Source organism: Panthera uncia, chromosome D4 (assembly GCF_023721935.1).
Source record: "Panthera uncia isolate 11264 chromosome D4, Puncia_PCG_1.0, whole genome shotgun sequence".
NCBI lineage: Eukaryota > Metazoa > Chordata > Mammalia > Carnivora > Felidae > Panthera > Panthera uncia.
In genome coordinates, this window is record NC_064807.1 from 55,264,247 (window position 1) to 55,289,478 (window position 25,232).

General features: G+C 41.4%; 2 protein-coding genes across 3 annotated transcripts in view; one reads left to right on the forward strand and one right to left on the reverse strand.

The window, feature by feature from the left end:
- Positions 1–25,232, forward strand: part of LOC125920949 (uncharacterized) — a 132,917-nt gene that overhangs the window by 55,095 nt on the left and 52,590 nt on the right. The window lies entirely within an intron of this gene.
- SPATA31F3 (SPATA31 subfamily F member 3) lies at positions 16,325–23,083 on the reverse strand. 2 transcript variants are annotated; one of them, XM_049625318.1, is made up of 5 exons: positions 22,865–23,083; positions 22,321–22,366; positions 21,763–21,823; positions 20,250–20,737; positions 16,325–16,869 (listed from the first exon to the last, which is right to left on the reverse strand). In XM_049625318.1, exons 1-5 carry the CDS (start codon positions 23,006–23,008, stop codon positions 16,409–16,411), a joined length of 1,200 nt encoding a protein of 399 aa, XP_049481275.1. In that variant the 5' UTR covers positions 23,009–23,083; the 3' UTR covers positions 16,325–16,408. The 2 variants fall into 2 exon arrangements, with proteins under 2 accessions (XP_049481275.1, XP_049481266.1); XM_049625309.1 differs by having other exon boundaries at positions 16,325–16,872; positions 22,865–23,081.

A 25,232-nucleotide genomic window follows, 5' to 3' on the forward strand; every position in this document is an offset into this window, starting at 1 on the left:
TGTTGAATCTAATGGGGGTCCTCTGTGCTTCCTGGATTTTGATGTCTGTGTCTTTCCCCAGGTTAGGAAAGTTTTCTGCTATGATTTGCTCACATAACCCTTCTACCCCTATTTCTCTTCCTCCTCTGGGATCCCTGTGATTCTGATGGTGTTCCTTTTTAACGAGTCACTGTTTTCTCTGATTCTTAAATCGTGCTATTTTGCCTTAATCTCCCTCTTTTTTTCTGCTTCATTATTCTCTATAAGTTTGTCCTCTATATAGCTGGTTCTCTGTTTTGCCTCATCCATCCTTGCTGCTGCTGCATCCATCTGTGATTGCATCTCAGTTATAGCATTTTTAATTTCATTCTATTTTTTCTTTTATCTCTGCAGAAAGGGATTCTAATCTATTTTGACTCCAGCTAGTATTCTTATTATCATGAGTCTAAATTCTGGTTCAGACATCTTGCTTGTATCTGTGTTGGTTAAATCCCTGGTTGTCATTTCTTTGTGCTCTTTCTTTTGGGGTGGATTCCTTCATTTTGTCAGTTTGAAGGGAGAAAGGGAATTAGATGTAGAAAAATTACAATTAAAAAATATTAAAATTAAAAAATTAAACACACACACACAAAATCGAATAAATGATGCTAGATCCTAGTTGTGTTTTGGTTGGGGTGTTGAAAGTGATTTGACAGATTAGAGATAAAAAAGTGGGGGGAGGAAATTGTTTGAGAATTTGAAAAAATGAATACACTGAAGTAGACTAAAATAATATGGAAGGAAAATAGCGTTTGGAAAATTTACATAAAAGCAAAAAGTATAGTGAAAAAAATTAAAAATATTTTGAATAGAAATTGAAAGTAAAAATGAAGTTTTCCCCTTTCTGCATTCAAGAAAAAGAGAAACTAAAAAAAGAAAAAAAAGAAAAAAAGGAAATTGCTTGAAAATTTGAAAAGGTGAATACACTGAAGTAGTAAAATAAATTGATGGAAGTAAAATAGAATTTGAAAAATTTTATACAAAAGTAGAAAATATAGTAAAAATTTTTAAGGAAAAATATTTTCAATACAAATTGAAAATAAAAATGAAGTTTTTCTCTTTCTGTATTCAAGAAAAAGAAGTGTAAAAGGGGAAAAAAAGGAAAGAAAAGTGAATAGATGGACCTGCTAACAGATTGAAATAGGACTGAAATTACTTCGTTTTCCCCCAGAAGTCAGACTATGTAGCGCTTTATAGTCATAAACTAGGCAGTGAGAGTTGTGTTCTTGAATAGCAAGGTTTGCTCAGTTGGGTGGGGCTCAGTGTAATGGCTCTGTTCTCCACTAGATGGTGCTGTTCGCCTACTGGGTGGAGTGTTGTGGTGCTCATAATGGGTATGCACAGGAGGGGTGAAAATGGCGCCACCCAGCTACCCAGTCTCCACTATTGGAACTCTGTTTTCCCCAATCAGCAGTTACACACCTGTCCTCTGTCTTCAGTTTTTGTCCACTCCCTGCATTTTCCCTGTCTGTGACCAGGCCCTAGGCAGCACCTCTCTCCCAAGTTTTGTCTCAGATGCAGCTGTTTTCCCTGGCCCCTTATTTCTGAAGGACTGCGGCTTTGACCTGTTCTGCCCCTCTGTGGGAGAGTCTCACCGAGCAATGGCCAAATGTCGGCTGCACCCAGGAATGCCCGCTGGACCCTGTTGTTGCCAGTGCCCTGAGACTGTGGCCAGGTGCCAGCCCACCCCAGAAAATTTCATGAGATAGTGTAGCAGCAGCATTTCAGGGATTATGGAAAAATCACAACACACATCTGGCACCAGTCTTCACTCTTAATGACCTTGCCCCGACACCAGCAAATGTGGCCACCTTCTGGGTCTGCTGCGACACGGTGGCTTTACCAGTCTCTACCAAATGTCCTTCCATCAGTGGAACCGCTTTTCCCCTTGTGGCCTGAGAACCTCCCGGACCCCACTTTGTTCCTGGGAATCACCCTTCCCACCAGAGCACCACCAGGTATTGAGCTGCAGTGTTGCAGCCTTTGTGCTCCCCCTGTTTACAGTCTTAATGGAATTTAAACCCTCTCCCTTTCCCCTTTTTAGTTTAGCCCCTGCGGCTATTTCCAATTTTCCACTTTCTCTCCAGTTGCCTTTGGGGAGGGTGCTTTTCCCATATTCTCCCCCCACCCCAGTCTCTCTTCTCTCTCCACTCACAAAAGCACCTCCTTTCTTGTGCCTTCTTGCTCCCCAAGTTCACCTCTCTGCACCATGTACCTGCTGAATTCTGTGGTTCAGGTTGTGCAGATTGTTGTGCTAATCTTCCAATCAGTTTTCTAGGTGTGCAGGATGGTTTAGTGTTGGTCTGGCTGTATTTCATGGACACGAGACACACAAAAAACTTCCATGCTGTTCCACCATGTTGGCTCCTCCCCCGCTCTGCACTGTGAGTGCAGACCCCCATGCAAGGCTTGAACTCACAAACTGTGAGATCATGACCTGAGCTAAAACCAGGAATTGGTCCCTTAACTGACTGAGACACCCAGGTGCCTGAACAACTCAATTTAAAAATGGACAAAAGAGGGGTTTTGGTTGAGTGACCAACTTTGATTCAGGTTGTGATCTCACAGTTTGTGAGTTTGAGCACTGGGCTTGCTGGGCTCACTGGGCTCCCTGGGCTCCATGAGCTCGCTGCTGTCAGCACAAGGCCTGTTTCAGATCATACATCCTTTGTCCCCAGCGCTCTCTGCCCCTCCCCCACTTTGACGCTCTCTCAAAAAATAAAATAAAAACTTTTTTAAATTGACAAAACCTCACCAAAAAAGATACAGATGGCATGTCAAAAGATATTCAACATTATATGTCACTAGAGAATTGAAAATTTAAACCACTATAACATACTACTGCACACCTATTAGAATGGCCAAAATCCAGGCCATTGACAACAACGGATGCTGGTGAGGACATGGAGCAATAAGATCTCTCACTCATTGCTGGTGGAATTTCAGGGGAGAAAACAATTTGGTGGCAGTTTTTCTAAAAGTTAAAGTTTACCATATGATCCAACAATTTCATTTCTAGGTACATATTCAAAGGAATAGAAAGCAGGGACTCAAGCAGATACTTACACCCTAGTTTTCTTAGCAGCATTTTTCATGGTAGTTAAAAGTGGAAATAATCCAAGTGTCCATCAATGGATAAATGGATAAGCAAAATTTAATATATACACAAAATGGAATAGTTAGCAATAAAAAATTAAATTCTGATACATGCTACAGTATAGATGAACCTTGAATAAATTATGCTAAGCTAAATAAGCCAGACACAAAAGGATAAATATTGCATGATTCCTCTTATATGAAGTATCTAAAATAAGGAAACTGACAGAGATAGAAAATAGAAGTTACAAGATGCTGGGTAGGGTGGGGTGATATAGTGGGTTACTATTTAATGGGTACAGAGTTTCTGTTTGGGTTGATGAAAAAGTTTTAGAAATAGTGATGATGGTTATACAACATTGTGAATATACCTAATGCTACTGAATTGTACACTTAAAACTTGTTAAAATGGTAAATTTCATGTTATGTATCTTTTACCACAATTTCAAAAACAAGGAGAGTGGTTGCCAAGAGTTTGAGGGAAGGGAAAAATGGATGAATAGGGGATTCTTAGATATAGAAACTATTTTGTATGATACCTTAATGGTGGATACACATCATTATATATTGGTCAAAACCCATAGCATGTATAACACAAATAAATCCTAAGGTAAACTATGAACTTTGGTTAACAATAATGCATCAGTATTGGCTCATCAATTTTAAAAAATATACCACACTACATACAAGATGTTAATAACAGAGGAAACTGTATGTGGCCAAGGATGGGAATGGGTATATGGGAATTCCTGTATTTGCTGCTCAATATTTCTGCAAACCTAAAACTGCTCTAAAAATAAAATCTATTAATTAAAAACATTTTTAAATGTTTATTTATTTTAGAGAAAGACAGAGCATGAGTGGGGGAGGGGCAGGGAGAGAGAGGGAGACACAGAATCTGAAGTAGGCTCCAGACTCTGAGCTGTTAGCACAGAGCCTGATGCAGGGCTTGAAATCATGAACTGTGAGATCATGACCTGAGCTGAAGTCAGATGCTTAACCAAATGAACCATCCAGGTGCCCTGTTAATTTTTTTAAGATGAGACTATAATATTATTTTTGTAACTTGCAGTTTTTCACTACTACATTTATATATTATTATCATCCTTCCAGGGATTCAGCCTGGACAGGGAGGGGCAAGTATAGATAGGGTGGCAATGGGAAGTTAGGCCAAAATAGCGATGAAGCTATGGGAAGGAAGATGAGATGCAGAGGATGTAGGAACTTAGGGGCAGGGGATATTTTACCCAAAGACCTACAGAGTAGAGAGACTACAGTTTTGAGTGGACAAGCAAAGATAACTGAGCCCTTGAATCTGAGGGTCTCCAACAGGTTGGGAATTTGAATAGGGCAGGGAGTTTCCAATCATGCTCATGGAATCCTGGTCCCCTTCTTGCAAGAGGCTGGCATGACCGAGTTGAACAAGAGCAAAGAGATGAAGGCTCATACACTCACTCCTGTGCTCAGAGTATTCTGTAACTTCCCTGCCATAGTGAGCAGGAATAAAAGTCAAGTAGTTGTGGTCAGTTGTTTGAAACTTCCATTTTTCCATGACAGACATCTGCTGGGGGCAGGTAGGAGCCTGTGGGGGACCATGGGAAGGACCTGCTCCACCTAAGCCAGGATGTGTGCACATTAACCTTGGCTTTTCACTTGATGCTGCTGTGACCCTTATGAGTCCTGGACATCCTCCTACGTGGCTCTCTGCCCAATTTCCCCCAGGCAGGGAGGATGTGCCTGTCATAAGACCTCCTATGATCTCTTGGATGCTTTACAAAAACACTTGGAGGGTGTTGCCTCAGCAGGATTGGGCCTTGTGCCTCCTCACCTGAGGGCCACAACAGTATCTGGGCCCCCATCCCTTAGGCACACACCATTTAGGGGAGGGGCACATTCATGCCTCTTTCCATTCTGTATTTTCTAGCTAGCAGTGGACACATTGTGCCAAGTGCTGGGGTTCTATCAGTGGAAGAGAAGTCTTGCCACCGTCTCTTGGTTTGATGAGATGTTGAGTCATCCTGGATTTCCTTAGGAATCGGTGAGGCAAGAGTGTCCCACAGTCCCCCATACCACATCATCGGGAGACTACAGCACTTCCTGCACTTCCTCTAGCTTTTGGCTCCTGTGTGGTAGGTCAGAAGGGGGAGAAAACAGAGGTGCCACCTCCTGAGAAATACGAGGTGTTCAAAACAGAGATTCATCCCATTCACTCACAGCAATCTCTGTCTTTCTGTCAGGTCTGGTATGTATGATTCAGTGGGAATAGGAAACCAGGAGTTCACTTTTGAGATTAATATTGGACATCCATGTGTTTATTTTGATTAGACAATTTGGGCATGTGAGACCGTCTACCCTATGAGATCATGATCTACATGGAGGCAAGGCCTATGTCTTGGTGACTGTCATAGTTCCTGAAAGATAGTAAGTACTCAAATATTTTAACTGTTGAATGTAAGATGCCTTTCAAGGTCATTTTTATTGTGAAACCTTTATGTGACCCCATCCTCGTCAGCTGAGTACCTCCTCCTGGGACAGGACTCCACACATGATAGCACTCATCACACTAATGTAATAGTTTATGTGTCTCCCCAGCCCACTTTCATGGTTCATGATTTTAAATGCATCTATCTATCTATCTATCTATCATGTATCAATCAATCATTATCAGTGTATATCTATTTATCTAGTTGTCTGTCTGTGTGCCAAATCTCTTCTCTGAACTACAAGGTCATATGCCCAAATCATCTAATCAACATATACACTTGAAAGTCCAAGATCTATCTCTATGTAAAAGTGAACTCCTGATTACCCCACTACCACCAACACCACTAATCACACATACCACCCTACTCCTGTCCTAGCATTTCTCACATCAGTTAATGACAACTCCATGTTGCCAGATGTTTAGGCCAAAACATTGGTGTTATCCTTGATGTTTTATTTCTTCTAACTGTCCACATCCAATCTATCAGTAAATGGATATCAGTATCCTATTGTCTCTACTTCAGAATGAATCCAGCATCTAAACACTTCTAGTCTCAGGGAGCCTGGGTTGTTCAATTGGTTAAGCATCCGACTTCAGCTCAGGACATGACTTTGCAGTTCATGAGTTCGAGCCCCGCGTTGGGCTCTATGCAGACAGCTCAGAGCCTGGAGCCTGCTTCAGATTCTGTGTCTCCCTTTCTCTCTTCCCATTCCCTGCTCACTCTCTTTCTCTCTCTCTCTCTCTCAAAATAAATAAACATTAAAAAAAACACTTTAGTCTCCTCTGCTACTATCATTACTGGAATAATTTCATAACTAATCTCCCTGCTTCTACCCAAGTCTTTACCCCCAACACTGTTGTTAACAACACAGACTAAGTGATCCCTGTAAAACATTACTTAAGAATTCTACTTTTTAAAAATATGTTTTTTATTATTTTGCTTCAATTAAACCTGGATTATTAAAAGTATAATAATTTCTGGTGCTGATGTAAATAACATATTTAACTTACACAATGTTATGAATTTTTGTACACGTATTTTAAATATTCTTAACATTTTAAATTACTTTAGCATTGTAGGAAAATTCAGCTATGACAAACTTAATAAAATCATGTGTATATATGGGGGAGAGGGAAAGCCTACTGGTATTATACTTGATATTGCATTAAATCTATAGATCAACTTGGGGAGAATTACAGCATCTTAACGTTACAGTCTTAACATCATTGAGTCTTTTAGTCTAGGAACAAGGTATATCTCTCCATCTATTTAGTTCTTTAATTTCTTTCAGCTATGTTTTCTGGTTTTCGATGTTCTTGCACATCATATGTCAGATTGATTTATTTATTTAGAGTATAGTGATTTATTTATTTATTTTTAATTAATTTATTTTTTAATATGAAATTAATTGTCAAATTGGTTTTCATACAACACCCAGTGCTCATCCCAACAAGTGTCCTCCTCAGTGCCCATCACTTTCCCCTTCCCCCCACTCTCCGTCAACCCTAAGTTTGTTCTCAGTTTTTAAGAGTCTCTTATGGTCTGGCTCCCTCCCACTCCAACTTTTTTTTTCCCCTTCCTCTCCCTCATTGTCTTCTGTTAAGTTTCTCAGGATCCACGTAAGAGCGAAAACATATGGTATCTGTCTTTCTCTGTATGACTTATTTCACTTAGCATAACACTCTCCAGTTCCATCCACATTGCTACAAAAGAAAGATTTCATTCTTTCTCACTGCCAAGTAGTATTCCATTGTGTATATAAACCACAATTTCTTTATCCATTCATCAGTTGATGGACATTTAGGCTTTTTCCATGATTTGGCTATTGTTGAAAGTGCTGCTGTAAACATTGGGGTACAAGTGCCCCTATGCATTAGCACTCCTATATCCCTTGGGTAAATTCCTAGCAGTGCTATTGCTGGGTTCATAGGGTAGATCTATTTTTAATTTTTTGAGGAACCTCCACACTGTTTTCCAGAGCGGCTACACCAGTTTGCATTCCCACCAACAGTGCAAGAGGGTTCCCGTTTCTCCACATCCTCTCCAGGATCCTCTCCTCATCCTCAGTAGTCTCCTGATTTGTTCATTTTAGCTACTCTGGTGTGAGGTGATATCTTAGTGTGGTTTTGATTTGTATTTCCCTGATGAGGAGTGACGTTGAGCATCTTTTCATGTGCCTGTTGGCCATCTGGATGTCTTCTTTAGAGACGTGTCTATTCATGTCTTCTGCCCATTTCTTCACTGGATTATTTGTTTTTTGGGTGTGGAGTTTGGTGAGTTCTTTATAGATTTTGGATACTAGCCCTTTGTCCGATATGTCATTTGCAAATACCTTTTCCCATTCCGTCGGTTGCCTTTTAATTTTGTCGATTGTTTCCTTTGCAGGGCAGAAGCTTTTTATCTTCATGAGGTACCAATATTTCATTTTTGCATTTAATTCCCTTGCCTTTGGAGATGTGTCGAGTAAGACATTGCTGCGGCTGAGGTCAGAGAGGTTTTTTTTTTTCCCTGCTTTTTCCTCTAGGGTTTTGATGGTTTCCTGTCTGACATTCAGGTCCTTTATCCATTTGGAGTTTATTTTTGTGAATGGTGTAAGAAAGTGGTCTAGCTTCACCCTTCTGCATGTTGCTGTCCAGTTCTCCCAGCATGATTTGTTAAAGAGACTGTCTTTTGTCCATTGGATATTCTTTCCTGCTTTGTCAAAGATTAGTTGCCCATACTTTTGTGGGTCCAATTCTAGAGTCTCTATTCTATTCCATTGGTCTATGTGTCTGTTTTTGTGCCAATACCATGCTGTCTTGATGATTACAGCTTTGTAGTAGAGGCTAATGTCTGGGATTGTGATGCCTCCTGCTTTGGTCTTCTTCAATATTACTTTGGCTATTCGGGGCCTTTTGTGGTTCCATACAAATTTTAGGATTGCTTGTTCTAGCTTGGAGAAAAATGCTGGTGCAATTTTGATTGGGATTGCATTGAATGTGTAGATAGCTTTGGGTAGTATTGACATTTTAACAATATTTATTCTTCCAATCCATGAGCATGGAATGTTTTTCCATTTCTTTATATCTTCTTCAATTTCCTTCATAAGCTTTCTATAGTTTTCAGCATACAGATCTTTTACATCTTTGTAAATTTGTTCTTCCTATCCAGGAGCATGGAATCTTTTTCCATTTTTTTTGTGTCTTCTTCAGTTTCTTTCATAAGCTTTCTATAGTTTTCAGCATATAAATTTTTCACCTCTTTGGTTAGATTTATTCCTAGGTAGTTTACGGGTTTTTTGTGCAACTGTAAATGGGATCGATTCTTTGATTTCTCTGTCGCTTCATTGTTGGTGTATAGGAATGCAACCAATTTCTGTGCGCTGATTTTATATCCTGCAACTTCGCTGAATTCATGATCAATTCTAGCAGTTTTTTGGTGGAATCTTTTCGGTTTTCAATACAGAGTATCATGTCATCCACAAAGAGTGTAAGTTTGACCTCCTCCTGGCCGACTTGGATGCCTTTTCTTTCTTTGTGTTGTCTGATTGCTGAGGCTAAGACTTCCAATACTATGTTGAATAACAGTGGTGAGAGTGGACATGCCAGTCTTGTTCCTGACCTTAGGGGGAGAGCTCTTAGTTTTTCCCCATTGAGGATGATATTAGCATTGGGTCGTTCATATATGGCTTTTATGATCTTGAAGTATGCTCCTTCTATCCCTACTTGAGGGTTTTTATCAATAAAGGATGCTATATTTTGTCAAATTCTTTCTCTGCATCTATTGAGAGGATCATTTGGTTCTTGTCCTTTCTTTTATTGATGTGATGAATCATGTTAATTGTTTTGTGGATATTGAACCAGCCCGGCATCCCAGGTATAAATCCCACTTGTTCGTGGTGAATAATTTTTTTAATGTATTGTTGGATCCGGTTGACTAATATCTTGTTGAGGATTTTTGCATCCATGTTCATCAGGGAAATTGGTCTATAGTTCTCCTTTTTAGTGGGGTCCCTGTCTGGTTTTGGAATCAAGGTAATGCTGGCTTCATAGAAAGAGTTTGGAAGTTTTCCTTCCATTTCTATTTTTTGAAACAGCTTCAAGAGAATAGGTGTTAACCCTTCCTTAAATGTTTGGTAGAGTTCCCCTGGAAAGCCATCTGGCCCTGGACTCTTTGTTTTTTGGGAGATTTTTGTTTACTAATTCGATTTCCTTACTGGTTATGGGTCTTTTCAAATTTTCTATTTCTTCCTGTTTCAGTTTTGGTAGTGTATGTTTCTAGGAATTTGTCCATTTCTTCCAGGTTGCTCATTTTATTGGCATATAATTCCTCATAATATTCTCTTATTATTGTTTTTATTTCTGCTGTGTTGGTTGTGATCTCTCCTCTTTCATTCATGATTTTATTTATTTGGGTCCTTTCCTTTTTCTTTTTGATGGTTTATCAATTTTGTTAATTCTTTCAAAGAACCAGCTTCTGGTTTCATTGATCTGTTCTGTTTTTTTGGTTTGGATAGCATTAATTTCTGCTCTAATCTTTATTATTTCCTGTCTCCTGCTGGTTTTGGGTTTTATTTGTGGTTCTTTTTCCAGCTCCTTAAGGCATAAGGTTAGGTTGTGTATCTGAGACCTTTCTTCCTTCTTTAGGAAGGCCTGGATTGTTACATACTTTCTTTTATGACTACCTTTGCTGCGTCCCATAGGTTTTGGGTCATGGTGTTATCATTTTCATTGAGTTCCATATACTTTTTTTTGTTTTTATTTTTTCAAAGTTTTTTTTAATGTTTTTTTTTTAAATTTTTGAGAGAGAGAGAGTGCATGCCCGCATGTGTGCGAGCATGTGAGTGGGGGCGGGGCAGAGAGAGAGGGAGACAGAATATCCAGAGCAGGCTCCGTGCTGCCAGTGCAAAGCCTGATGTGGGGCTCGAACCCATGAGCCATGAGATTGTGATGTGAACCGGTTGGATGCTCAAGTGACTGAGCCACCCAGGCGCCCCTGACTTCCATATACTTTTTAATTTCCTCTTTAACTTCTTGGTTCCCCATTCATTCTTTAGTAGAATGTTCTTCAGTCTCCAAGTGTTTGTTACCTTTCCAAATTTTTTCTTGTGGTTGATTACAAGTTTCATAGCGTTGTGGTCTGAAAATATGCACGGTATGATTTCTATCTTTTTCTACTTACTTAGGGCTGATTTGTGTCCCAGTATATGGTCTATTCTGGAGAATATTCCATGTGCACTGGAGAAGAATGTATATTCTGCTGTTTTAGGATGAAATGTTCTGAATATATCTGTTAAGTCCATCTGGTCCAGTGTGTCATTCAAAGCCATTGTTTCCTTGTTGATTTTTTGATTAGATGATCTATCCATTGCTGTGAGTGGGGTGTTGAATCTCCTACTATTATGGTATTACTATTGATGAGTTTCTTTATGTTTGTTATTAATTGATCTATATATCTGGGTACTTCCATATTTGGCGCCTAAATGTTACAATTGTTAGGTCTTCTTGGTGGATAGACACTTTAATTATGATATAATGCCCTTCTGCATCTCTTGTTACAGTCTTTATTTTAAAGTCTAGATTGTATGATATAAGTATGGCTACTCCGGCTTTCTTTTGTTGACCATTAGCATGATAGTTCTCCATCCCCTTACTTCTCTTCATCCTCTTACTCTCAATCTGAAGGTATCTTTAGGTCTAAAGTGGGTCTCTTGTAAACAGCATATAGATCGATCTTATTTTCTTATCCATTTTGTTACCCTATGTCTTTTGATTGCAGTATTGAGTCCATTGACGTTTAGAGTGAGTACTGAAAGATATGAATTTATTGCCGGTATGTTTCTTGTAGAGTTGGAGTTTCTGGTGGTGTTCTCTGGTCCTTTCTAATCTTTGTTGCTTTTGGTATATACTTATTTATTTTTATATATATGTGTGTGTATGTGTGTATACACACACACACATATATATACACACATATGTATATTATATATACATGTATATATACAATATATATGTATATATATTTATATGTATGTATGTGTATGTGTATATATACATATATATGTGTATACACGTATATATGTATATATGTGTATATATGTATATATATATATTTTTTTTTCATCTTTTCTCCCCTCAGAGAGTCCCCCTTAAAATTTCCTGAAGGGCTGGTTTAGTGGTCACAAACTCCTTTAATTTTTGTTTGTCTGGGAAACTTTTTATCTCTCCTTCTATTTTGAATGACAGCCTTGCTGGATAAAGAATTCTTGGCTACATATTTTTCTGATTCAGCACATTTATTATATCCTGCCACTCCTTTCTGGTCTGCCAAGTTTCTGTGGATAGGTCTGCTGCAAACCTGATCTGTCTTCCCTTGTAGGTTAGGGACTTTTTTTCCCTTGCTGCTTTCATGATTTTCTCCTTTCCTGAGTATTTTGTGAATTTGACTGTGATATGCCTTGTTGATGGTCAGTTTTTGTTGAATCTAATGGGGGTCCTCTGTGCTTCCTGGATTTTGATGTCTGTATCTTTCCCCAGGTTAGGAAAGTTTTCTCCTATGATTTGCTCACATAACGCTTCTACCCCTTTTTCTCTCTCTTCCTCTTCTGGGATCCCTCTGATTCTGATGGTGTTCCTTTTTAATGAGTCACTGATTTCTCTGATTCTTAAATCATTCTCTTTTGCCTTAATCTCCATTTTTTCTGTTTCATTATTCTAAGTTTGTCCTCTATATAGCTGATTCTCTGTTCTGCCTCATCGATCCTTGCCGCCACTGCGTCCATCTGTGATTGCACCTCAGTTATAGCATTTTTAATTTCATTCTATTTTTTAATTCTTTTATCTCTGCAGAAAGGGATTCTAATCTATTTTCTATTCCAGCTAGTATTCTTTTTATCGTGATTCTAAATTCTGGTTCAGACATCTTGCTTGTATCTGTGTTGGTTAAATCCCTGGCTGTCATTTCTTCATGTTCTTTCTTTTGGGGCGAATTCCTTCATTTTGTCATTTCGAAGGGAGAAAAGGAATTAGGTAGAAAATTTTTAATTAAAAAATTAAAATTATAAAAATATTAAAATTAAACACACACACACACACACACACACACACACACACAAATCCTTTAAATGATACTAGATCCGAGGTGTGTTTTGGTCTGGGTGTTGAAAGTGGTTTGACAGATTAAAGATAAAAAAGGGTGCGGGGGAAGAAATCATTTGAGAATTTGAAAAAATTAATACACTGAAGTAGACTAAAATGAGATGATGGGAGTAAACTAGAATTTGAAAAAATTTACACAAAGTAAAGAATATAGTAGAAAAAAATTAAAGAAAAATATTTTTAATAAACGTTAAAAATAAAAATGTTTTTTTCTCTTTCTGTATTGAAGAAAAGAAATTAAAAAGAGAAAAAAGAGAAAAAAAGAAATTGTTTGAAAGTTTTAAGAAGTTTAGTCTACACTGTAGTAGACTAAAATAAGATGATGGAAGTACAATAGAATTTGAAAAATTTACATAAAAGGAAAAAATATAGTAAAAAATTAAAGGAAAATATTTTTAGTAAAAATTGAAAATAAAAATGAATTTTTTCTTTCTGTATTGAAGAAAAAGAAGTGAAAAAGAGAACAAAAGAAAAAAAGAAAGAAAATTGAATAGATGGACCTAACAGATTGAAATAGGACTGAAATTACTTTGTTTTCCCCTATGTACTTTATAGTCCATAAACTAAGTTGGCAGGGAGACTTGTGTTCTTGAATAGCGAGGTTTGCCCAATTGGGCAGGGCTCAGTGTAATGGCTTCGTTCTCCATTAGATGGCGCTGCTCGCCTACTGGGTGGAGTGTTGTGGTGCTACTAGGTGCGTATGTACATGTGCAGGAGCGGTGAAAATGGCAGCTACCCAGTCGCTAGTATCAGAACTTTGTTCTCCCTGATCAGCAATCACGCACCCATCCTCTGTCTTCAGCTTTCATCCAGTCCCTGCTTTTTCACTGTCCATGGCCAAGCCCCAGGCAGTACCTCTCTCCCAAGTTTTGTCTCAGATGTGGCTGTTTTCCCTGGTCCCTTACTTCTGAAGGACTGTGGCTTTGACCCGTTCAGCCCCTCTGTGGGAGGGTCTCACCGAGCAATGGCCGATTGCTGACTGCACCCAGGAACGCCCACTGGACCCTGTTGTTGCCAGTGCCCCGAGACAGCAGCCAGGTGCCAGCCCGCCCCAGAAAAAGTTCATGAGATAGTGTAGCAGCAGCTTTTCAGAGATTATGGAAAATCACAACACACATCTGGCACCAGTCTTCACCCTTAATGACCTTGTTCCAGCACCAGTGAATGCAGCCATTCTCTGGTGTATGCTGGGCTCAGGTTGCCTCACAACTTCTACCAAATGTCCTTCCAGCAGTGGGATGGCTTCTCCCCGTGAGGCCCAAGAACCTCCCTGACCCCACTCTGCTCCCGGGGATTTGCCCTTCCCACCAGAGCACCACCAGGTATCGAGCTGCGGAGTTGCAGACTCTCTGAGCTCCCCGTGTTTACATCTTAATGGAATTTAAACCCTCTCCTTTCTCCTTTCTCCCTTTTTAGTTTAGTCCCTGTGGCTGCTTCCAATTTTCCACTTTTTCTCCAGCTGCTTTTGGGGAGGGATGCTTTTCCCATATTCTCCACCCACCTTCTCCGTGTTCTCTCCACCTGCAAAAGCACCTTCCTTCCTGCGGCTTCTCGCTCCCCAAGTTTACCTCTCCGCGTCGTGTACCTGCTGAATTCTGTGGTTCAGGTTGTGCAGTTTGTTGTTAATCCTCAGATCAGTTTTCTAGGTGTGCAAGATGGTTTAGTGTTGGTCTGGCTGTATTTCATGGACGTGAGACACACAGAAAACTTCCATGCTGTTCTGCCATCTTGGCTCCTCCCTGTCAGATTTATTCTTAAGTATTTCCATACATTGATGTTATTGAAAATTGTATTTTTTGAAATTTTAACCTCTATTTCATTTGTATAATAGAAATAAAATCATTTTTATATTGAAAAATAAAATAAAGTAAAACATTAGTTAGATCTAAGGAGACCTAACAGCAACTTCCATTTGCTCAAAAAATCAGTGTCTTTGCAATGATCTTCTAGGCCTTTCCCCATTTGGCCCCTTTACTGCTCTGACCTTGTCCTCTATTACTTTCCCCCTAGATTACTCTGCTTCAGGCTCACTGTCCTTCCTTGGAATACCTCAGGCATGCTCCAGCCTCCAGACAATTCATGTTTCTGACTTGAAATTTCCTCAGTCATTCAAGTGATTTATTCTCTCATCTCTCTCTAGTCCATGCCCACGCTAATTTTTTAATGAGACCTGGCTTGAACCCCCTATTTAAAACTGCACCCCACCTAAGTCTTCCCCAAACCTCTTATCCTGATTTTTTGCATACATTTGATCATCTTCTATATATTATATTTTTAAATTATGCTTCTTTTATCTCCCTTCCTAGTGTACCATCAATATAAGCTCATTAAAGACATTGTTTTTTCCTCTTGTGTTCATTGCTGTATACTCAGTGCCTATACAAGTATGTGGCGTATAGTAGGTGCTCAATATTAGTTGAAGGAATGAAAAACTGCATGAGTGAATGCCACCCATTCTCCATCTTGGCAACTTCATTTTGATCTCTAAAACATTTTAATATGCCTTTGATTGATTATAAGCACTTCTCTAGCAAGTCACTGTTCTCTTACATAGCATGCCTATTTGCTTGACACCATACATTTGCTCATTTTGTACTCTCAGCATGGGGAAACCCAGAGACCCCCCCATGTGCTTCTTGGCTAACTTCTTCTTACCCTTTGAAACTCAGTCTACATATCACCTCTTCTAGGAAAATTTCCATAAACCCCCTCCTCCTGCCAAATTAGGTTAAGTTCCCTCCTGGGTATTTTCACCTACTTCCTCTACCAGTTCTTATCACACTGCTTTTAGTTAATTTTTATTTGACTATATACTCCGTGATTCCATGAACTCAATGGAGGAAGTCCTGTGTAGTATTCACTATTGTGTTCCTTGTATCTGGCATATTACCTGGCACATAGTAAGGAAGTGAATATTTGAACTGTTGATTGAAAGACTCAGATCAAAGTCATTTTTATTGTAACCCTTTTGGGAACCTTCTCATCAACTGATCTTCATTCTAGCAGGCATTTATCCCATCCAACTGAAAGGCAACGGGGATCAAATTGGCAACAGGCTACAGCAGACTCCCAGATGGGTTAGCCCTTAAATATTTAATGAATAACAACAGGGCACAAAGAGGAGAGATCCCATCATTTGCTTCTGGCACATGTCATATTATCTATGTGCTTTTGTGTTTATCAAGGATGGAGCACTATGACACTTCCTAAAAACCTTCCCTTCAGATTGTGGGCATATATAGAAGTTATTGGTGAATTATGCCTATAGGCCAAAAACGTACTACATTCCTGGCCACTACTTCTTATACTGTCATCATGCCCACATTGTTTCTCTGGGACCCATAGATGGCATGGCAAGACATGATAGAATTCAAGCCTGATGCACCTTCAATGCACCTTAGACAAGGGTCTTCCTTCTCTGCTCAAGTCCCTCTATCTACAGTCCAAGGTGGGACTGAAAGAGTGGTGTGGAATGCTGACCTATCTGAAATATGAGTCTAAGCTCCTATGCCATATCGGAATTACTATCTACTTTCTCTACTTTCTCCATCACATACAGCCTTGAAAATAAGGAGGACAAACAGGTGGTTCTTTGCTTAGAGGTATAGAGTATATTTGGAGAGGGTCCTGCTTCACCTGCACATTAACAGAAATGATGATGACAACCTTTTTTCATGGGAATGCAGAGGATTGGGAACCTATGAACTCCTTTTTCCTGGATTGGGTATTCTCTTTGTATAGACCAGTACCTTCTGCCGAGGTAAGAGCTGAGATCTGGGGTGGATGTTCTGGTTGAGTGTCACCAGTCAGCTGAGGACAGTGCTTGGAGTTGTTGTAGGGAAGGCCCAGGAGCCAAGAGCATCTGGACTGAAGGGGTTGTTGCTTTAGTTCATTGTCCTGAGACTGGGGGACATCAAAGAAGGTTATGCCCTCCTCTTCTGTTTTTTTCTCCCACTTGGCTCCTCTCACAGGGTGTTTGGTGGAGGGTGGACTCTTCTCAACCTTCTTTGTCATGGTTTTAGCCACTGTGTCATCCTTAGAGAGAATGGATTCCTTATGCCTTTGACCTTTCACCTCGGGGTTAATCCAGTGTGGAAAGAGCTTCATCTTATTTCCCAAGCAAGTTTCTGCAGCTTCTAGAAGAATGGGATCTTGTGAATATGGGCTGCTTTTATCAGATCCTACAGCTCTTGACCCCAGAAAGTGTGGCCCTATAAGTTTTGGCCCTGCAAAGTTTGGATCTCAAAAATGTAGTCCCTTTAAATGCTGAGCTTGTAAAATTTGGCCCAGCAAATAATTGTCCAGTAAGTTGATAATGTAAGGTCTGACCCATTAAGCTCTGGTCACTCCAGTTTTGGCATTCTGAAGAATCCTTGTTTGGGTGAGGTCATTCAGCTTGCTTTAACAGCTTTACAGACCATTCTCATCTGGCCTTTTGACCCAAGGTATCCTAGGGGATGCTCTAGGAACTAACAGTGAGGAAGAAACTGGTGAAGGTGCTGAAAGGAATCAATCAGCTGAGAGTATGGAAATGGTGGCTCTGCAGACCCAGACAGATTCTTGCTAGTTCCAACTCACTCAAGGCAACCATCCTGACCTAACTAAAATTTTACTTAAGAAAGATCCTGAGAGGGGCACCTGGATGGCTTAGTCAGTTGAGCATCCAACTTAAGCTCAGGTCATGATCTCACAGTTCGTGGGCTCAGGCCCTGCACTGGGCTCTGAGGGGCTCTGTGCTGACAGCTCAGAGCCTGGAACCTGCTGGGAATTCTGTATCTCCCTCTGTCTCTCTGCCCCTCCTCTGCTTGCGCTCTGTCTCAAAAGTGAATAAATGTTTAAAAAATAAATAAATAAAAAAGAAAGATCCTGGAGATACATTTGGGAAGTCAGGGGCTTTGAGGGTTCTATTTATAAGAGTCCCTCCTAGCCCCTGAACCTCAGCAGAGTAAATGTTTTATCCAGCTGGGGACAGCCTCACTGCTGCACTCCCTTGTTTGTGATTCTCTTCTGCTTCACTTTTCCTGGGTCCTGTTTTCTCTGCTGGGCAGGGAGTTGTCCTCACCCTTGCAGGGGCTAAGGGTTCCAGGGTTCCTCCAGGCCAAGGTTGTTCACACTGGCCTCCAGCTGAACACAAAGCACCTGGGCCCCTTTCATGTCCCCACTGGGTTGTAAGATCTTGGAGGCCCAGTGGGCAGGACTATAAGGACTAGCATGCTTTTGGTTCCCTGACACTGCCTTAGTTAACTGCAAGCTCTTCTTTAAGGTGGACCATTCTGGAGCACATGGAACACCTGGTGGGATGGGAAGATCCTGAAGCAATGTTTTTCCTTCACTGTTTAAATTTTCTTTAATGTTTTATTTATTTTTGAGAGAGAGAGAGAGAGAGAGAGAGAGAGAGAGAACACAAGAGGGGAGGGGCAGAGAGAGAGGGAGACATAGAACCCGAAGCAGGCTCCAGGCTCTGAGCTGTCAGCACAAAGCCCAACACGGGGCTCGAACTCATGAACTGTGAGATCATGACCTGAGCCAAAATTGGACACTTAACTGACTGAGCTACCCAGGCGCCCCTCTTTGGTTGTTTAGACTCCTAAAGGACTCATAGGCACAGATATTCCTTGGGACAGCCACAACTTTTTCCTTGGACTCCCTTGTCTTTGTAGGACTTCCCAAATATATCTCCAGGAATTTCTTTTTCAGATAAAAATTTAGTTTCACCAAGATGGGTATTTTGAATGAGCAGGGCCAGCAGGATATCTGGCTCTCTAAAGGCACCATCTCCATTCAACTATATTTAAGTCTCTGCACACTGTCTGCACAAGTCTCATTGGCATCCGGAAAGCCTGACCCAGGACTTATACATTGCTTTTTAGGTGCTGGTGAGCCATAGGTTCTACTGGGCCCTCAACAGCCCCAGGCATATCTCTATGATTGCAAATTGGCTAGTGATTGCCAGGGCCATGGCCTTGAAGAAAGCCACATAATAAAGAGCTGAAAGCCCTGACAGGGAGGCCAAAAATTGTCTCCAGTTTCTCAGTGGCTTCTTGGGAAGATACCCAGGCAGGTGCTGATAGGATGATCAGTGACAGCATCAGGTGAGGCTTGTTGCTGCTGATCAAGGCATATCAGAATTAACTACATCAATCCCTGATCCATGTAGAGGCTGATTGCTCCATGTCTAGGCACTTACTTTCTGGGGCACAAGGGAACCTAGCTGCTGCCAGGACCCTTGGAATGTGGCAGACCCAATGATTTGCAGTCCCACAGCTGCAACCATGGGCAGGAACAATGCCCTAGCAGATCTTCCCACACTTATAGTAAATGTAGCTCTGAAACATTGCCTTAGCCTGGGCAAGCAACTGTGAACTGTCCCTGCTGCCACAATGGATCAGAACAGGTCATTGTCCCCACTGGCCTCTAGGTCTTAAAGGTACAGGACACTTATGCTGGTCAGTGTGCTTCTCTGGGGCAGGGGCTGCTGGTCAGCAGGGGACAGGAGCAACTGGATGGACTTCTGGATCTTCTGGGGCAGGCCCCAGCAATAGTGAATCAACCTGCTAAATCAACCACTTCTGAAGGGAGAACTCTAGCAGCTCTGAGCATGTTCTAGGGAAACACCACCTCTCTCTTAAGGACTGAGATGGGTTCTCCTGACCGGTAGGCCCATAGGGACAGGCAGAAACATGTCTCAGGGCTTATGTTGTATGGCTTTTTGCATCTGCAGATATTTCTGGGCAACAGCTGGCAACCTCCACTGAAGCTGGGGCTGCCTTTGCAGCTGGTGCCACTCTAAGGCTTCACACTTGACCAGAAGAGGAAATGGGAGATTGATAGCAGTTTGTTGATAGTCAGATGGAGAGGCCCAAATTGGGGAATGTGGGAAGAAGGTGGGGCTAACTTATATGGAAGAAATTTTCATCAGTACAGAGATTAAGAAGAAATTATTGAGGAAAAAGGGACTGGGGACCCCCTTTTGTGAAGAAATCTTTATGGGCAGACCAGGGACTCATTGTGCAGAAAAGAGGAACCATAGCAAGGTAGCTGTTTCTGCTGCAGATAGCACACTGAGGCCTCAGCGGGTCCCCAAGGCAATGGGCAGAAACCACTTAGAAACTAAAATGTGGTAGAGGGTAGAGCCAGAGCAATGGAGTTTGGGATTTGCTTGCAGCAATATTTGCTCTTGATTCACAGTGGATCCTTCACTAACCCAGAAAGTTTGGGTGGACTGGCTCAACTTTCATGAAACCAGCTCAAGAAATAGCCCATATTTTCAATAGAGGCCTTAGAGGTAGCATTTATGATGAAATAAATGGTTCTCCCCCCCCCCCAGGCTTGGAAAATATTTGGGGCTGTGTTATAAGCTGCCACAGGAATTCTTCTAAAGATCTTGCATGCATTTATAAACATGTCTCAGGGATTTTGGGAAATAGGAAAATGTAAGGCAATGGGGGTAGTTTTAGGCTCATGAGCTCTGGATTTAGGAAAAGAGAGAATCACATATTCAAGGACAGCTGACCTTGTTTCCTTAGTACACCTTCGGAATGGCTCTTCCTCTTGTCCTGCTGAACCACAGGAGTCCTAGGCTCCTCAAGTCTTGAAGAAGACAGAGCTCCTGCATCCCAGGGCACATCTGGCACTTGAAATCCCTTTTTTTGCCGGAGGCCTTCAGCCTGGTGGTCTGGGATGCTGACACTGGCTGACTGAGCAGCTGACTGTGTTAAGCATTTCTGATCCATTAATTGTGACATTGTGGAGGTTACAGATGGAAGTGGAAGATCTTTGGAGTGCAGGGAACCCTGACTCTGCTCCAAAGAGAGACTAGACATGGACAAAATCTCTAGGCAAGAGGAGCCTTGTGATGGCCCTGATGAAGGGGGAGAGATCAGGGTGTTCTCACCCTCCAGCAACTGCTGAATCTCCAGAGCCACAGCATTGCAAATGGGGCAGGAAGGATCTGCACACAGGAGCCGCCGAACACTTCCCTCCTTAGGAAGCCAGCCCTGGCTGGGAAGGGAAGATGGCAACCATTACTGATGGAGTGACACCTGCCTCTCTGAATGCGTATGGCCTGGAGATTGGGCCTGCTTTCCCCTAGTCCTGGAAACCTTGGGGGCTTGTACCCCCAGGGTGTTTACCCATCTCCTTTTCCTCCAAGGAAAATGCCACTGGTAAGTTATATTGGGCTAGACTGAGGGTCTGGACCTTGTTGGGCAAGGTCTCAGCCCATGGGAGCACAGGGCCATGACAGACTGGGAGGTGAGGTGAGTTCTCTGTTGACCTGTGTTGAGAAGCTGAACTAGGAGAAGGGAACCAGGTGGGGGTGGAGGGGAAGCCAATGGTTAGCTGATGGGGCATCACTGGGAACATGACCAGGTAGATTCTGAAGTCAGTCTCCTTTGGGGTTAAGAAGGCCACAGCCTGTATTCGGTATTTCTAAACTGTGGAAAATGAGGTCTTTGTGGGAACTCTACATTCTGGGGACTATGGGGTGTCCCAGGTCCTGTTCATAGCATCCCTTCAGAGCCAGTCCCATTCTCTAGAGACTTTAAGAAGAGGATAAGATGACAGGCTCTTTCCTGAGGGCTGTCCCAGGAACTGGCCTCCCCCAAGACAAAACCATGGAGGTAATGTCAACAGGTTTCACAGGTCTGCCCTTGAATGATTGTAACTGTAAAGGGAATATGACAATGGACATTTAGTTATGCTCACATTTGTCTATTCTCTTAACTGGATAACTTGTCTTGTGGCTGAGTGCAAACTCATGTAGAGTCTTTAATGAATTACATACTAGTGAAATCCTGAGTTCCAGGACCACTGTGAACTGAGCCCATAGCAGAACTGGGAGACTCCTCTCTCCTGAGACACCTGGTCCCCCTCTGCCCTGGCAACCCTCTCAACTGTGCTCAGTGTCCACTTGTGTCTTACTCCCACCCAGCCATTATCCCTCTCCTCATCCCTGCCCCAGGCCAAGCACAGAAATGATGACGGGCCAGGCTGGAGTTTGGAGACTGCAAAGAGCAAGTGGTCACCTTTTCATGACAGAGAGCAGCTCCCATGGCTTCTCAGCTTCTTCCCGGGAAAGTCTCCTAGCTGAGAAACCAGGAGACAGTGTTACAAGGAATGAGAGGATACAGGGGCATCCTATGGGAAGTTGAAGGGACTCCTATAGGAAGCTGAAGGCCTTTGAGTAAGAGGAGATTCGAAACCCCAACAGTAAATGCTCTCAGGCATGTCTGTGTACAGCTTAACCAGTTGTATCATGCTGTCCTGGACCTAATCTCATTTGATCATCAAAACCACACTGTGAGTGAGGCAGGACCCATTTCATGAATCACAGACTGAGAGATGAAGTGATTTCCACAGGATCAAAAAATTAGTAAGGGCTTCTGTCCTACTTCCTCATTCTTCATTACCAGCAGATGGGGTAAGATGGAGAATCTTACACCCAAGAAAATCTGGAAGAATTTGTCAGCTGAGGCAATTAGACCCTTCAGTGGTTAGAGCACCTGGTTCCTGGCACCAGGGGACATGAATCAGGGGAATCTTGCCCATAGTGAAGGGAGTCAGAGGGAAAACTAGAACTTTACCTCTTGATGTTCTATCTTTAGCTCTTTGTTTGACTCTCCGGTGACGCTTGAAAACAAAAAAGTTAGAGTATTAAGCTGGGCACCTTTACTCTTTGTGTCTAAAATGAAACAAACAAAACCTGTAAATATTTCCCAAATGTTTTTTGTATTCCAATTTTACACACCCTCCTACCATTCTTTTCCCTACTCTATCTTTTTCACCCCATCATTTCCCTTCTCTTATTTCTAATTTATTTTGAGGCTCTTCCATACTCCATAACCTCCACCCCCGTTCTCTGAACAAGTCCTGTGGGGGAGGTTGTAATGAGACAGGAGAAAAGAGGAACAGATTAAAGGATAAGAAGTCCAGTAGCCAAAGGACTTTAGCTATCCAGGCCCTCAATGTCTCCCAACCAGAAGAATCACCCAAATTTTGAGCTGTTCTTGGATTCACTGAGAAAACCCCATAAAAAAGTAGGGGTAAGTGTCACAGGAAAAAGTAAAGAGATAAATTCTTCTTGTTTGTGGCTTAATTGGTTCAGTCATGGTCATTGTGTTTCCCTACCCGGCAACAGCTCCTGTTAGGTCCCAACCTTAATTCTTGGTGGCTCTTTTTCACTTGCCAAATAATTAATGCAATAATAATAATGGAGCCATAAGCATATAAGGGATATCCAACATCCCACAGAATAAAGGTAGGGCTCAACATAATCTAAACCTGACGAGCCATCTCTCTTCCTAGACTTTCAAGAACTTGGCACCTAATGCCCCCAAATTCTAGACCTTGTCATCTCTGCCTCACAGAAGATGGAACCAGATCACCAGACTACATCACAAAGCTCTCCTATTTCAAAAGGCATGCAGACATCACAGGCCTTTATTTGTCTAGGAGAAGCTTATGTGATTCAGTGTTTCAGATGAAGGTCTCTGGTTGTCTCTGTATGAGCTGCAGAATCTGGGCCTAGAGGTGCCAACGTCATGGGAAGTATATACTTTCATGCTCTATTCCCTATAACCTGATGGCTCAGTTCTCTCCGTAAGACAACAATCTGGTGTGGTGCCTGGATGGCTCAGTCAGCTAAGCATCTGACTCTTGATCTTGGCTCAGGTCATGATCTTATGGTTTGTGAGTTCAAGCCCCATGTCAGACTCTGTGCTGTCAGCACAGAACCTGATTAGGATTCTCTCTCTCTGCCTCTCTCCCGCTTGAGTGCACGTATGTGTATGCTCTCTCTCAAAATAAATAAATAAACTTAAAAAAAAGACAAAAATCTGGCATCTATCCTTAGATAATGAATCTTTATGTATACTGCATGCCCTATAAGAGAGATAGTGATTAGGTCAGAATAACTCCATAAACTACATCACCTGTACTGGGAGGATAACTAAAAAACACACAAGAGGATAGGACATCCATTATCTTGTTAAGTGTTAGAAAGTGAGGATTTTGATGTTACAGGCAATTGATGGTCAGTATTAAGAGGTTCAAGAAGAGGATCATGTTTGATGTGTCAAGGAAAGGATATAGCTGTTGTCTTTTTTTTTAAACTTATTTTGCAGAGAGAGTGCACAAGAGGGGGAAGGGGCAGAGGGGTGGAGGGAGGGAGAGAGAGAGAGAGAGAAGGAGAGAGAGAGAGAAAGAGAGAGACAGAGAAAGAGAGAGAAAATCTTAAGCAGGCTCCATGCTCAGCACAGAGCCCCATGTAGGGCTCAATCCCACAACTCTGGGAATATGACCCAAGCCCAAATCAAGATTCCAATACTGAACCAATTGAGCCACCCAGGTGCCCCTAGATACTATCTTTTAAAATAACTTTCTGAGAGTTAAAGAAGGATTCCTCCAAGTCTATGGTCAAGCTTGGGATGGGTGGGAAAAGACTGTAAATACTGCCTTCCAGGAGGCACATAATTGAGGCTCACTTCTGGAGCTTGATTTTCTAGAACAGCCTCTACAGATCTTATAGCATCCTGCCTATTCATGGAGATGGATCATTGGTAAAACTTTTGATTAAAGGCTACAAACTTGTAGTTTCTTTGGTTGAATGTTAACTTTATGGCCCCTGTCAACAATGTGAAATGCCTCCAACATTCTAGGACTTCTGAATTTCCTTAAGTTCTTGCCCTGATGAGAATGGTCCCACACCCACAAAATTGTTGGGCTCAAAATCTTTGAAAGTGCTATTTGGTCCTTCCTCCAGCACCCAGTCCACCACTAAACAGATGTAATGAGCATTCAATCTGTGTTCATCCCTAAGTTGGGCAAGTGTCAAAGGCACAAAGACATTTGAGTTGTGTTATCTGCCTGCTCTCAAGACACTTAAAAACTGAGTTACAAAGATAAGACTACTTCACATGAATAAAAAATCAATCTTACTAGGAGTTGGGGAAGTGGAGATTAAGGAGTTATTATTCAGTGTGTACAGAGTTTTTCTTTAGGATGATGAAAAAGTTCTGAAAAAGGATAGTGGTGATGACAGCACACAACATTATAAATGTACTCAGTGACACTGAACTATACACTTAAAAATAGTTAAAAAAATAAACTGTATGTTAAGTATATACACCACAGTTTAAGATACAAAAGGCAAAAAAAAACCCCTGCACCAATCATTAGTATGAGGGATTTTTATTAGCTACAAGGGAAAAATACTCCAAAAATGATTTGACAGAAATAAAGAATAGTGAATGTTTTTCTTAAGTGTCCTTTTAATAGAACAAAATTAAAACAAATACATCCTTACATTTAAGATAATTTAAGAATAGTCTCACCCTGATGATGGGATAAATTTCAGTCATTTTAACATCTCTCCTGAACTTGCAAATTCCATAACACAAAAATGAGAAGACTTTTTCAACCACAGAGCACTGAATGACAAGTGAACAAAAATCAGCTTACATAAGCTTAAAATTTTTTTAGTGTTTATTTTTGAGAG